The 13657-nt window shown below is 45.9% G+C and overlaps 2 protein-coding genes across 3 annotated transcripts in view; one reads left to right on the forward strand and one right to left on the reverse strand.

Annotated features, from left to right (window-relative positions):
* The window catches only part of LOC128826026 (group IIF secretory phospholipase A2-like), a 218685-nt gene that overhangs the window by 43492 nt on the left and 161536 nt on the right, over positions 1 to 13657 (forward strand). The gene's annotated exons all lie outside the window — the stretch shown is intronic.
* The window catches only part of TMCO4 (transmembrane and coiled-coil domains 4), an 82231-nt gene that overhangs the window by 10392 nt on the left and 58182 nt on the right, over positions 1 to 13657 (reverse strand). For both annotated transcript variants that reach the window (XM_054009021.1, XM_054009022.1), the window contains one exon: positions 13477 to 13594. In XM_054009021.1, coding sequence (XP_053864996.1) covers positions 13477 to 13594 — 118 coding nt within the window. The remainder of the gene's footprint in view (positions 1 to 13476; positions 13595 to 13657) is intronic.

A 13657-nucleotide genomic window follows, 5' to 3' on the forward strand; every position in this document is an offset into this window, starting at 1 on the left:
GCCATTGCCACTCCACCAGCATCCGAAATTCCGCTCAAGAGGAGATTCATCAGTTCTACTGTCACATCTGCTTGTACTGAACACCTTTGCAAGGGCTCTGGCTTGCATTTCCCTTGACTCTCAATGTGTCAAGGAAAATTATAAGATAGAAATGATTGCAGACAGTGATAAGAGGAAAGCAGGTGGTGGTTGCCAGTCTGCCAGTGTCTCTTAGAAAAAGTTATTGGAGTTCTAGACCCCAGCAGGGTCATGCACAAAACCCCCCTTCAGAACTATCAGACATTCAGAATCCAAACTGCCCCGTTTCCACTCCCTTCTTTACAGAAAGGAGCATTTCCAGGAGGAAGCTGTGTTATTTCAGCAGAATGTTCATGACACCAAATTTATAAGGTTCTTGCTGCCTCTATGACCCTTTCCAGTTACAGGGGTTTCTAACTCAGCCGCTTTAAACTTGCACCAGGCTAAAATTTGGAAAGCAGATGGTCAGCCTGGATGCCACATAGCTTTTCTATGAAGTAGCTCAAACCGTCAAGATCTGTAACAGTCAAAGAATGAACAGCTTGCGGGGTTTTAAAAAAATCCCCATGCATTAAAAACAGCTTCATTTCACTTCTGAAACGTTGCTAGTTCGTCCTTTGTGTGAATTGCTGCTTTTTGCTACGGCTGGGAACCGTGCTGCTGTAATGATCAGATAATGAGTTTGCCTTTCTCTAGTGCCTGGCATCCAAATGAATCCCTTCATGTGTTACAAATTTTGTACTGTGTGTACACTTTGCCCACCACTGATATGCAGCCGCCTCTAGCGTGAACGGCAGCATAGCTAAATCTGCACATACCACTTGTGATTACAGCTACATGGAATCATAGAGTTTAAGGCTGGAAGGGATCACTAGATCATCTACTCTGACCTCCTGGATATCACAGGCCACCAACACCGCCCAGCACCCACACACTAAACCCAACAACTGAAATTAGACCAAAGTATTAGAACCCACCGGAGACTAGTCTATTATGTGCCACAGGAGAGAACAGGAAGGATTAACATGCACTAGTGCCACAGGTCCTCACAATGGCAGGGACAGAATTAAGTGAGATGCACCCAGATAATCCTGGCAAGTAACCTGTACCCACACACTATGGACGAAGATGAAACCTGCCTGAGTGTCGCTGCCATCTGACCTGGGAGAAAATTCCTTCTCTACCCCACATGTGGCGATCAGTGAGACCCTGACCACGAGAGCAAGATCAGCCAGCCAAGCACCTGAATGAGAGAATGCTTGGTGCCACCTCAGAGCCCCAGCCATTCCATCCAATGTCCCATCACTAGCCACAGCCACCCCTGACTCTTCAGAGGAAAGACATAAAAGAAACAAATCAGAATACATGGTGAGTGGTGGTAGTGGGGTAGTGAATCCCTTCCTGATCCTGGCTGGTGGCTGGCTGAAACCCTGAAGCCTGAGCTTTCAGGAATGTCAGACATAAACCGGAACTGAGTCCCAACATGCCTGAACCATGCCCTTTACCTCATAAGCAACCCTGTCATACAATCCCACTCAGAAATTTGTCTATCTCTCTCGAAACTAATTAAGTTGTTTGCCCCCACAACTCCCGCGAGGAGGCTGTTCCAAAATCTCACCCCTCCGATGGTTAGAAACTGTCTTCTAATTTCCAGCCTGAATTTGTCCATGGCCAGTTTATATCCATTAGTTCTTGCGTCTACAGATCAGTCCTTCTACCTACCTGTTTGCTCCATCCATAGAGCCCTGCGCAGATACAAAACGTGTACTTGCATCCGCGCCACAAAAATGGTCCGCGGATATCCGTAGCCATGGATGCGGCTATCTGAGGATATAAAGCGGATGGATATCCACGGATTTGCAGGGCTCTATTCATCCCTGTTTTTTCTTGCCTTTTAGATGGTAAACTCTCAGGGATGGTCACTTACTAGAGGGCTAGCATGATGAGGCTCAATATAGTGGAGTCCTCTAAGCCCTACCACAACATAAACTATAAATACAACAACTCTACGCAATGGTTTAGGAGAAGAACTGAAGAATTCCATACACAGTTGAAATTCCTGCGGGAACTGTAGGCAATCCGAATATAATTATCTAGCAGACTGTAAGCATCAGGCCCTCAGTTTTACATCTCACTTTAAAGATGGCACCTTCCAGCAACACAGCACCCGTAGGATCACTCTGCAGATATCAATAGTGACTCAGAGGGAGGAGTATCACCTGCTGTTAGTCATCAACACCATTACTTACTGCACAGGGATTTCCCTCAGCTTTTATCCTGACCAGGCCTGATTCTGCTTGGCTTGTAAACTCTGATGAGATTATCATTTGAGGTAGCAGGAATTCAGAGGCTAACAGGAAGTGCTAACTTTTCCACGGTACTTTATCTACATTATGAGCATCAATAACATGTTATGGTACAACTGTAAAATCTCAAACACGTCTGGAAACTACGTGATGGGTGATATGCCTTGTAAACACAGCGAGTTAGGGGAGTCAATTTTCTACTTCATTAACAGTTTTAATTGGCTTTAAAATCTGAATTTTCTTTTCATATGTTGGCATAAGAAAATAGAAAGGAAATGAAACCCAAACGGAAATACTTTGTTGAAATACCGTTAATGTAAACACAAGGCAGAAATATCCAGGCAACGTACAACGTGCTCTGTCCTTAAAAGCACCTTGCTGTGACTCTTATGGGGCCTGATCCTGCTATCCTTATTCAGGGAAGACTCCCATTGATTTTGCGGGCAGTTTTGCCTGAATGGACTCATAGACTTTCCAGTCAGAAGGGACCGTCATGATCACAGACTTCGTGATCTGGACAATTATTTGTAACATTAATAACTGTGTGATGATCTGTTATTCCTATACACCGTGAGCCCAGTCAGGGACGGAGTCTGAGCCTTTGGGATCTACTAGGAGGGTTTGTCTCAAATGCAATGTTCTCCAACATTTAAAACATCTCCCATGGGTGCCCGAGATGATGCAAAGTGTCGTGCTGCGGGGAAGGGAACACGTGCTCCTGTATCACATCAATACCATTCCTGGTTACTTAGTGGAGAATCTCAGGTGGGAGGTTGCATACTTTGGATTGAGTTGTTATTTAAACTATGACACTCCCCCACCCCTCCGCCACCACACGTCTCTCTTTCAAAATCATTTCCGCAGCGTCCTGTGGCTGGTGCTAAGCCGACAGCCCTGGAGCCTGATAACCTCATTATGCACAGACTGTGGGAAACAGCAGTGTCAGCTTCCCTTAAATTCCAAACCACGCCCTGCCCCTAACCAATGTACCTCGTTCATGACCTCCGTGGATCACCTCTAAGGGGAAAAAGGGTAATTAAGTTCACATTCCCATTAAACCTTTGGCATAGCCACTGAGGATGCCAGCAAATTTGATGGAGTTTTTTTGCTATACAAAATCTTATCCTTGAGGAGCAGAACAAACCAATTCACTCACATAGTTCACTGAACAGCTGTAGTTAAGGCTAGTCTGTTACAGAGCCCAAATTGTGCACTGACACGTCTATTAGTTATTCTAAGTTCTTAACAAATCTATGGACGTGAAAAGGATGCTTAAGCCATTGGATTCTCCTTTGACATGTGGCTGTGGATTTCTCTCTAGTCTAACAAGTTCTGATGAAAAACCACTCCCTTTTCCAGATGGCGTTGGACAGATTCAGAAGACGCTTGGAAGTTCGTCCTGCTTTAGTGCATTACAGTATTGGCAGCAAGATACTGATAATTAACATGCCACAGCACTTTTTACAAGAGCAAGGGCGTTAATACCAGAGTCCTAACAAATGTCAAGTCCGGTAGTTACTTTATGCCTCCCTAAATTCTCCCGGCATTTTCAAATGGATGCAGTATGATCTTTCACTTTCTGTCCTACACTGCTGTGAAATGCTTGTTAAACAGCTTCCACCTCTCATCCCAGAGGTGGCCGCATGCTAGTGGCAGGTGAAGTGCTTGAGGATCCTGTAGGTTCAGAGCTCCTAGTTATTAGCTTGGCTGCTGTTGTACTGAAGAGCCTAAGGAAATGGGGCTGTACAGTATTTCTCTATTCTGCAGCTTGACAAAGGGATGAGAGAATAAGTGGTGTGACGACTGTTGGTAAAGAAGCTTTTTCATTTCCAAGAGCTTAATCAAGTGGAAAATTAGAGCTAGAGTGAGTTGTTCAACAGATAAAAAAGCTCAGACAGGCCAATTCCCTGCAGGCTTGAATCGAAGTTGTGACGCTAACAGCCTTTGTTCGCAAGCTAGTTGAGAGGGGCTGGCTCACTTTGCTCCTTCAGGCCTGGTTATCTGATGGCTTCAGCGGCTGCCCTCTGCCCTGGTAACCCTGGGGCCTGCCCTGACGCAGTCAGTTACAAGTGGTGGGACAGAATAGGGAAGAGTGACGAGAGAGTGGTTTTCTATACAAAATAGTCTGAAGAGGCCACATCTGCAGCTGGTATGTGAGAGCCTGTGTCTCTGCTTGTCTGTCCGTAGAAGCTCCAGATTTTGACCATTTAGCAAGCACAGCTCACAACAAGGAACTTCAGGGTGGAAAATTGGTAGCTGTGTGGGAGGAAAGGGCCACCTGGGGGAGGAGAGGGCAAAAGAGGCAGTTTGCCCTGAGCCTTTGTTTGAGAGGGCCCCGAAACAGAGTGGCATTGTGACCTGACATGCAGGGTTGCAGCACCACTCACGTTGAGCTCAGATGACCCTCCGTGGGCCAAACCTGAGAAATGCTGCAACCCCGTATGCAGCGCCAAGAGCGGGGAGCCAGGCACAGGCCCACGGGACAGGAGCCGCTGCTGCCGGGTGAGTGTGGGCGGGCTCGCTCGCCAACCCCTCTACCAGGGGCGTCCCTTCTTTGGAAGGGGGGCTGCTCAGTTTCAGATTTTGCTCCAGGTGCCCAAAAAGTTCTGTGCGGCTCTGAGAGTGAGTGACTGGGCGGGGGGGGGGGGGGGGGGGGGATAGGGCTGTTTAGACCTATTTCTGTGAAATGTGACCACACGCCTATCCTCTTTTGAGAACCTGTGAGAGCTGGCACTCCCTTGAAACAGAACTGAAGCTGGACTGGAAGATGACATTACAGGGACTTAATGAAATCTTCCAGGTGATGTTTTTTCCCCCGGTCCATCACCCTTCCACAACATCACCAACAAAGTGGTGGTTTTAGCTGCTTTTCCTTCCTGCAGCGTGATAGAATCGCTACAAGTTCCTATCCAGGGAAATGTTTAGCTTCTGATTGAATCAAGTTCCCGTTCTTGCTTTTCTTCTTTGGATTGTATTCATTCCTGTCCTACCTGCCTAAGGTGGTACTGCTCATCTGAAACAAGTCATTCCACCTGGGAGCAATGAGACCCAGGCAACCTACTTCCATGCTCAGTCCCCAGGGTCCTTAATAAACCTGAATTTCAGCATCAGGATTCATTCTTTGCTGCAAGTTTTGGGCCCACGATGAGAACACAGTTTAATGCACCTTTGAGGAAAAGCCCGAATCACACAAGTGCTAAATCAATAGATTGTTAGAATACTGTCTTTTTTGTCTGTTTGCTGCATCCAAAGAGCCCACGCAGGTGGTGAACCAGGCTGCCCTGGAATCACTCGAGACGCTAGTAACAAGGCATCACTTCTAAGAAAGGTTTTGGAGGGCAAGAGCAGGAATTCCATTTTAATCATCACTGTCACAGATTGGCTTTTCACTGTTCAGTTTCAGCAGCCGAGAAAAGAGCAAGTCAAAAAGGTTTGTAACTATCTCAAGGAGAAAAGCCAGAGCGATGGTGATGTCTGGTGCAGCATATTCCAAAAAGAGCTCTTTTATTCAGCCTTTTCTTGCTTCTCCAATTTTACTGGAACATCGGAGTGTAAAACAGGTCACAAAATCTCATCACCGCATCTTATTGCAAAGAAGGGTAAATCAGTGCTTTTAAAATGGTCTTAAATGACAGAGTAATAATGATTAGCTGGCCTGACATGCTTTCAGTCTTCAAAGCGCATCAACCATTGATTAATCTTTATGACCTTCCTTTGATGGCAGTATTATACCCATTTTACAGATGGGGAAACCGAGGCACACAAAGGGGAAGTGACTTGCTCAAGGCTGCAGTGGGAATTAGTTCCAGTACTGGGATTAGAACTCAGAAGTACCTGGCTCCCAGTGTGGTGCTCGGACAACACTTCTTTCAATTTTGTTATTACAATGATAATTAAGGCTACGATTCCGTCACGGAGGTCATGGATTCCATGATTTTAGGAGATGTCTGAGTTCAGCCTTCAGCCCTGGGCAGTGGGGCTCGGGCTTCGGCTTCAGTCCCAGGCGGCAGGGCTTGGGCTTTGGTGTCAACCCCAGGCGGTAGGGCTCGGAGACGGAGTACCAGCTCTATTCCCTGACTCACCTCAGCGGGTCACTCAGCCTGTGGGTCAGTGTCAACGCCTCCGCGATACACAATACCTTATTGTTACACATTTTTCGTTGCCTAGACCATACTCTGAATTTGTGCATTTTTACCATGAATTTTGCCTAATTTTACTGTGACAAAATTGTATCCAACTCAGGAGACTTGGGTTTTATTACTGGTTCTGCCACTGACCTGCTATATAACCACAGGCAAGTCACATCACCGCTCTGTGCCTCAGTTTCCCCTCACACCTTTAGTCTTGTCTTGTCTCTTAACCCTTTAAAACTCTTCAGGGTAGCGGCCGCCTTTTCCTGTGTACAGTGGTTAGCACAATGGGGTTCTGATCTCACCTGGGCATTCTATGTGCTACCTTAAGAGAAATTCATAATCATCATCATCAACATCATCTAGGAAGGTGACATCTGAATGATAAAGAGTAGAACTAGGAGAATTCAGCTGCCATTTGAATGCATGGGAAAGCAGGGAATTTCAAGGTGAATGCAAGTCCTAATCGTGGCTAAAGGTCTTTAAATTTTATATAACAGATATTTTATAACCGTCCCAAAGCGGAAATTGGGGTTTGCTTATATGGGTATGTAAAGCAGAAAATAAACTTTGTAGCCCTGGATAATCTGTGATTCCTTTATTGGGATGGTATATGGAGAGAGATATGCATAGCCCTTCTCCCACCTTCAGCAACATGGCAGTACTAACTTCCTGCATCTTCCATGAAGTTTGTCACTCGACCTACAGAAAGACAGACCTTCAGATCTATTTTCATGCCTTTAAGTTCATCTCAGATTTTGGTTACATTAAAACTGCCTAAAGAAACCTAAGCAAATGCCTGTAACGTCCAAGCCCACATGAAAAGCATTTTGCCTACTTTCCGACTCTTAACAACATTTCTTCGATATTCAGATGCTAATGTAAAACGTAATCTCCAGCATCCCACTTGAACAAACAGCAATCAGCCTAATATGTTACAACTCAATTACTTCCTCGGTTTCAGTTACTGTCAAATAAATCCGCTGAACCAATCAGTCTCATTGTAAGCACTCAGGAAGCTTTTATAACTGCATTTGCTGAGTGGGAGGACATTTTGTTAGTTTCCTCACTGACAGATTTAGAGAAATGAGGCCTTAAAAGTTTGGAGGAGAATGAAAGGAGAGGGCCCTGGCAGGACAAATGGAAACTGTAAAGCAGACTGTACTAATCAAAACAGACACAGGCTAAATGCCTTGGGCCCTGATTCTCATTTACGCAAAGGCCCTTTATATATCTCTTATATCCCACACACTTTGAGACTCCTTTAAATTGCCCCAGCAGCAAGAATCAGGCTCCTTGGACTCCAGCATCCCCCCCAGATTGAAAGGGGAACTCTAACCATTGTGCTCAGTTCCGCAGTCTGAAAGGATCCGCAGGGAGAAATGGCCCTCACCATGGATAAACTGGGAGATGGCTTGAACGTGAAGGGTGCTAGAATGAATTTCGCACGAAGCACCTTCCTGAAGTCCATACTTTGCTCCTTGATAACCTCCCCTCCTTCCCTGTCCCATGGCCTTGTGTCACCATAACTAGAAATCTGTGCTGAACCCATCCCATGCAGCACCTATGCTGGAGCCTGCAGAAGTTGCTGCTGGCGCGACACAGGAGACTCCTGCCCTCACCAGAAGCAGAGCTCGCCACTGCATAGCACTCCCAGCCTCCTCCAGAATTCTGTCATTTATATTTTCACGTAGTTTCTCTACAGGACCCTGAGGCGCTTTGCAAGAGGGCGGGACAGAAATGCGAAATGACCAATGGCCTGAAAGGCGTGGTGCAGAGCCTGCTCGACATGCTAGAAAGCAGGCAACGAGGGAGCCCATCAGTATTCTTCTCTAAAGCAGCAAGAGCTTAATATAAAAGCACAACCAGCTTTTTTGATGCTTAATATAGAGTGATGACGAGGATCAACTATACTTTCTTATGCTCTCAGGACCCATCACAATGGGCTCTGCAATCACCTTAGTGGGCCAAGTCCCTACAAGCATAGGCAAACACTCTGATTTGCTGGGCCGCATTAATGTAGGTGTTTTATTATTTCCTGGTTTCTCTCAAACCGGTCTATTTATTTTCAAGTACCTAGAGCTACAATTGACTACGAGGGCAACTGTGGACAGAGAGTGCCCCAGCAAATTGCAAGAAGCAACCTGTTCCACTGAAACAGGCACCCACATTGTTTTAAGAAACACTAACACCTTGGTTTTAAGCAGCGTTGTCTGCATAAAAGAAATTGAAATTGCAGCTCAGTCTTTTCTGCTAGGTTAGACTGAATGGCCAGCATTAGGTTTGAGCGTTGGCCTGCTAAACCCAGGGTTGTGAGTTCAATCCTTGAGGGGCCATTTGAGGATTTAGTTGGGGATTGATCCTGCTTTGAGCAGGGGGTTGGACTAGATGACCTCTTGAGGTCCCTTCCAACCCTGATATTCTATGATTCTATGATTAGGTCACTTGCATTGTACTGGGCTAGCATTATGTGACCTGCTACTATTCCCATACCTCTGGACCTTTATGAGAATGAGATGTGGAGATACCAGTCAGCCACGTTTCAAACAAAGCAACCGTCTAACCCACAGTGGCACTGAACTTTTTTCATGGATCCGAGTCAGGAAATCTTGGAGGAGTCCAGCTAGTCCAAGATACTAGTTCACTAGTAGAATCATAGATTCTACTACTACTGAGTAGATTCTAGTACGAATGACGCTCTTTAATACTTGTTCAAACATCCACACCTGCAGAAAAGGAGTTTTAATTTTTGTATCTTATAAGAAAGAGCTGGATTTATTGCACTCGATTAAGTAGTAAAGTGCCTTACTAGCACTACACTTTTAGCATTCTGTTGAGAACATCTCTATATACCTTTATGCGACCCTATTCCATTGCATTGCAGTGCAAACCACCTTTGCTTTCATGCCATTTGTTAAAGCACTGGTTTCTGAAGCTTTTCTTTACACGCCTCATAGAACACACGGTTTTCCTGTCTCCTAGAGCTCTATTTTTTGTCAGGATGGCTCCTTTTCCGTCCTTTCCAGTAAGGTTAGGCAAGGCTGCGCTATCATGGAAGCGGCAGATCTCTCCGAGATGACAGCAGTGTTGGGATTCTTTATTTGATACACGCAGTGTGAACACAGATGCGTAATGGTGGAAGATTGGTGACCCGGAACTTGGGCCACGCATTTAGCCTAAATGTGCACACTGCTTCTTCAGCGAGAGCAGGCAGGCTGCTGAGAGTCAGTCCCAGTGGTGTCTGCCACACTCCATATGCTTTGGAAATTTAGTAAGTATAAAATGAACAGACCAGGGCTCTTCAGGGAAAAGCAAGAGATAGGGCATTAAGGGTATGGCTCAGTGGCGAAGCCAGGTTTTAGCAGCAGGGGGAGCGAACACATAAAAAAAGGTGCCACCAGCTGTGACGAAAAAGAAAAAAAAGGAAAAAGAAAAACCCCGACTGACCCACCACTGAAGACCCGGAGCAGCTGAAGGACCCGCCACCAAAGTGCTGCCGAAGACCCGGAGCACCACTGGGTGAGTAAAAATTAAAAAGGCGCCACTTTTCTGCTCAGTGGGAGTGACCGCTCCCCCTGCTCCCCCCCTAGCTGCGCTACTGGTCTGGCGGCTCTAGAAACGGTACAACGGCACACTTGCAGCACTGGGCACTGTAGTGTGGACACTTACTACAGCGACAGAAGGGGTGCTTCCATCACTGTAGTAAATCTGCCTCTCTGAGAGGGGGTCGCTAAGTTGATGGAAAAATTCTTTTGTCGACCTAGCGGGGTCTACATCAGGGCTTAGATCAGCTTAACTATGTCGCAGAGGGGTGTATATGTTTCTAAGAGTCTCTGTTAACCCACTTTGTCCACACTTTGCTCTGTACCATCTCTACTTTATCCACACCTCATCAGTCCTGCATTTTTCCTGCAGCGGGATCAGCAATGTTCAGTCAGTATGAATTAAATGAGCTGGTAACAGCTGAACAGTTGCAGGCTTGATGTGTTTGGATATCATAACATGTGAAACTGATCATGTGCTTAAGACTCTTTCTGGATCCAGAGTAATACTAGGAGAGTAATCTGTGCCAGCTCGCAGGTGTGCTCAGAAGACATCACAGTTTGAGAAGTGACAGAGGAAGCAATCCAGTGTCTGTTATAAGATTTGTTTTCACAGCTCTGCCAAGCATCTTCCACTCCCAAAATGCAAGGGGAAAAAAACAGCTAAGTCATAGTAGATTGTGATCTCAAGATTGCTGTGAATGTGTGTGAAGAAGCTGTGTTCTTCCTGATGATCTGAAGCATGTTGATAAATTGGAGAAGGGTCAGAGAAGACTTTGAGAATGATTAAAGGGTTGAAAACATGCCTTGCAGTGATCGAGTCAAGGAGCCTAAATCTATTTAGCTTAACAAAGGGAAGGTTAAGGGGTGACTTGATCACAGTCTATATGTACCTACTGTGGCGAATAAACATTTGATAATGGGCTCGTAAATCTAGCAGAAAAGACTTTAACAAAATCCAATGGCTGGAAACTGAAGCTAGACAAATTCAGATTGGAAATAAGGTGTACATTTTTAACAGTGAGGGTAATTAGCCATTGGAACAATTTGTCCAGGGTGGTGGTGGACACTCCATCACTGGCTAATTTTTAAGTCAAGACTGGATGTTTTTCTAAAAGATCTGCTCTTGTTGAACAGGAATTAATTTAGGGAAGTCCTATGGCCTGTGTTATACAGGAAGTCAGACTAGATGATGGCCGTGATCCTTTCTGACTTTATAATCTATAAATCTGCAGAGGAGGTCACCCAGAGGGAAGGGAAGGCATCTATGTCATTAGCTTGCTTAGGGCAACCGAGTTGAATAGTGTTGAAGATATTACACCCCTAACAGCAGTTTAGCATTAACAACACTAAACAGCTTTGGGGAATCTAATTTATGCCTGAACTACAGGACAGAACTCAGAAACCTACTCTGTTCCCTGGAAACTCAGAATCCAACTACTAAGCCACAACTGTGACCATGCCCTAGAAATTCAAGGCCATCAAACCAGCCACAAACATCGCTGAGCTCTGTAACTCCAAACTCAAATCCAGCTATACTAACCCCTGCTGTAGCATTGCAACTGTGAACCCGACAAGCCAGCTGGATGAACTGAAGCACAAGGTCAAATGACTTGCTCCAGACCATCAAAAGCTCCAGCTAGATGAGACTGCAGGTTCCCCCTGGTCCCTACTCATAGCGGTGCTCGAATTATGAGACACAAAGCAGGGAGGCCCTGCTACTTTGCAGATGTTCCCTTCTTGGGCTAGGCTGCTGTGCATGGTCCCCAAGAGTACTAGTAGTTTGCAAGCAGTCTCTGACCATACTGGAAACTAAATGGCAAAACCTTAGTTAAAGCAAAGTTAAGGCCGCCCGGTGATAGTTCGTGTCCTTCCAGAACGTCAGGTTCAGCAAAACTCAAACTTCTGTGAACCAGGAAATACAAAGTTAAGATAACCCACAGTTGGCAATAGCTCCTGGGAATTATCTGCAGGCACTCCAACTGCATTCACTGTCTTAGTGTAGCTGTATTGAATAGTGGAGGAATAAGCTGGAGCAGCTTGGAAGGGCTGTGATTGTGAGATGAAGAGATCTGGGGATCAGTTTGAGGAACATCATAGAGCTGTGATTGTGAGATGAGGAGATCAGGATCTGAATCCCCCGTGTATGTCATCAAAGCAAAGAGGTGCTTATGTATGCTGAGTCTGCGTCATTTCATTACAGAATTGTGTAGGTTTTGTAAGTAACAGGGTACCGGAGTCTTCATGCCATGGGGACTGTAGTAGTGAGGTGGGATATGAAAGCAGGTTATGGATTTAGTGGTGGGTAGGGGAGAGCAGATATTTTGGTGGTATCCTGTGTGCAAGTGTGAAGGGGCTGTACGAGAGTATGAAGCAGTTGTTACATTTCACAAGTGGGGTACTCTGTTGGGGAGTAGGCACAGGCCACATCTACACTACAGTCATGACAGCAGCACAGCGATGGTGCTGCAGCTGTGCCGCTGACGCACCATACCACAGCCACTTCCTACACTGACGGAAGGGGCTTTCCCATTGATATAGTTAATCGGGCTCTCCGAGAGGTGGTAGCTAGGCTGAGGGAAGATTTCTTTCACTGACCTAGCCATGTCTACGTTTGGGGTTAGGTCAACCTAACTATGGCACTCAGTTTTTAAGCGTAGATCAGGTCTCATCAGGGGTGCTGGAACAACTCTTATAGTGGGGGTGCTGAAGATGGCAACCAGGTATTTGGTGTGTGTTAATAGTACGTCAAGCCAAGGGTTGCGGCAGCACTCCCGGCAACTCTAGTTCCAGCACCACCGAGCCTCAGTGTTTGAGTTCAGGGCAAGTGCAGACAGCGCACCACGCCACACTGTCTTTCTGAAAGTGATACCACTCCTGTAGGATCTGATGGGATAGAAACACCATTTTCTCCAATGCAGGATTTTACAGAATTTTTTAAAAAAGCAACAGTGGAAACAAAATATTCCCTACAATGTTACATAACATTCAGGTTCTTGCTTCCATTAGGTGTTGGTACAGACTTAAGGCTCATCTGACACGGAGTTTGTGGTAAAGTCCTGGAGTTGTGAGGTTTGTGCACATATAGAGGGAAGAATCATAGAATATCAGGGTTGGAAAGGGACCTCAGGAGGCATCTAGTCCAACCCCCTGCTCAAAGCAGGACCAATCCCCAGACAGATTTTTACCCCAGTCCCTAAATGGCCCCCTCAAGGATTGAACTCACAACCCTGGGTTTAGCAGGCCAATGCTCAAACCACTGAGCTACCCCTTCCCCCTACACACAAAGTCACTCACTCTTCTTAGGCCTGATCTATACTTAAAAATTAGATTGACCTAGCTACATCACCCAGGGTTGTGAAAAACGTCGTGCCCTAAGTGTCCCTGGTGTAGACGCGGCTAGGTGGATGGAAGATGAACACAAGGCTATGAGCGGTAAGGACAGAGTGAAATACTAAGGAAATGAAGAGGGCTACTCACTACAGATGAAAGATCCATATTAACCATCCTCCTGTCATCCAGGCTGACTGGCTGAAGGCCTGCAACGTTGAGCTGAGCAGAGGAGGTCCGGTAGACAAAACTCAGCAGCCAGTCTCCCCTAGGAGGAAAATGGAACAGAGGTATTAATAAGCCTTGCTGGAAGACAGATAAAATGCACGAA

This window comes from Malaclemys terrapin, chromosome 19 (genome assembly GCF_027887155.1).
Source record: "Malaclemys terrapin pileata isolate rMalTer1 chromosome 19, rMalTer1.hap1, whole genome shotgun sequence".
Taxonomy (NCBI): Eukaryota; Metazoa; Chordata; order Testudines; family Emydidae; genus Malaclemys; species Malaclemys terrapin.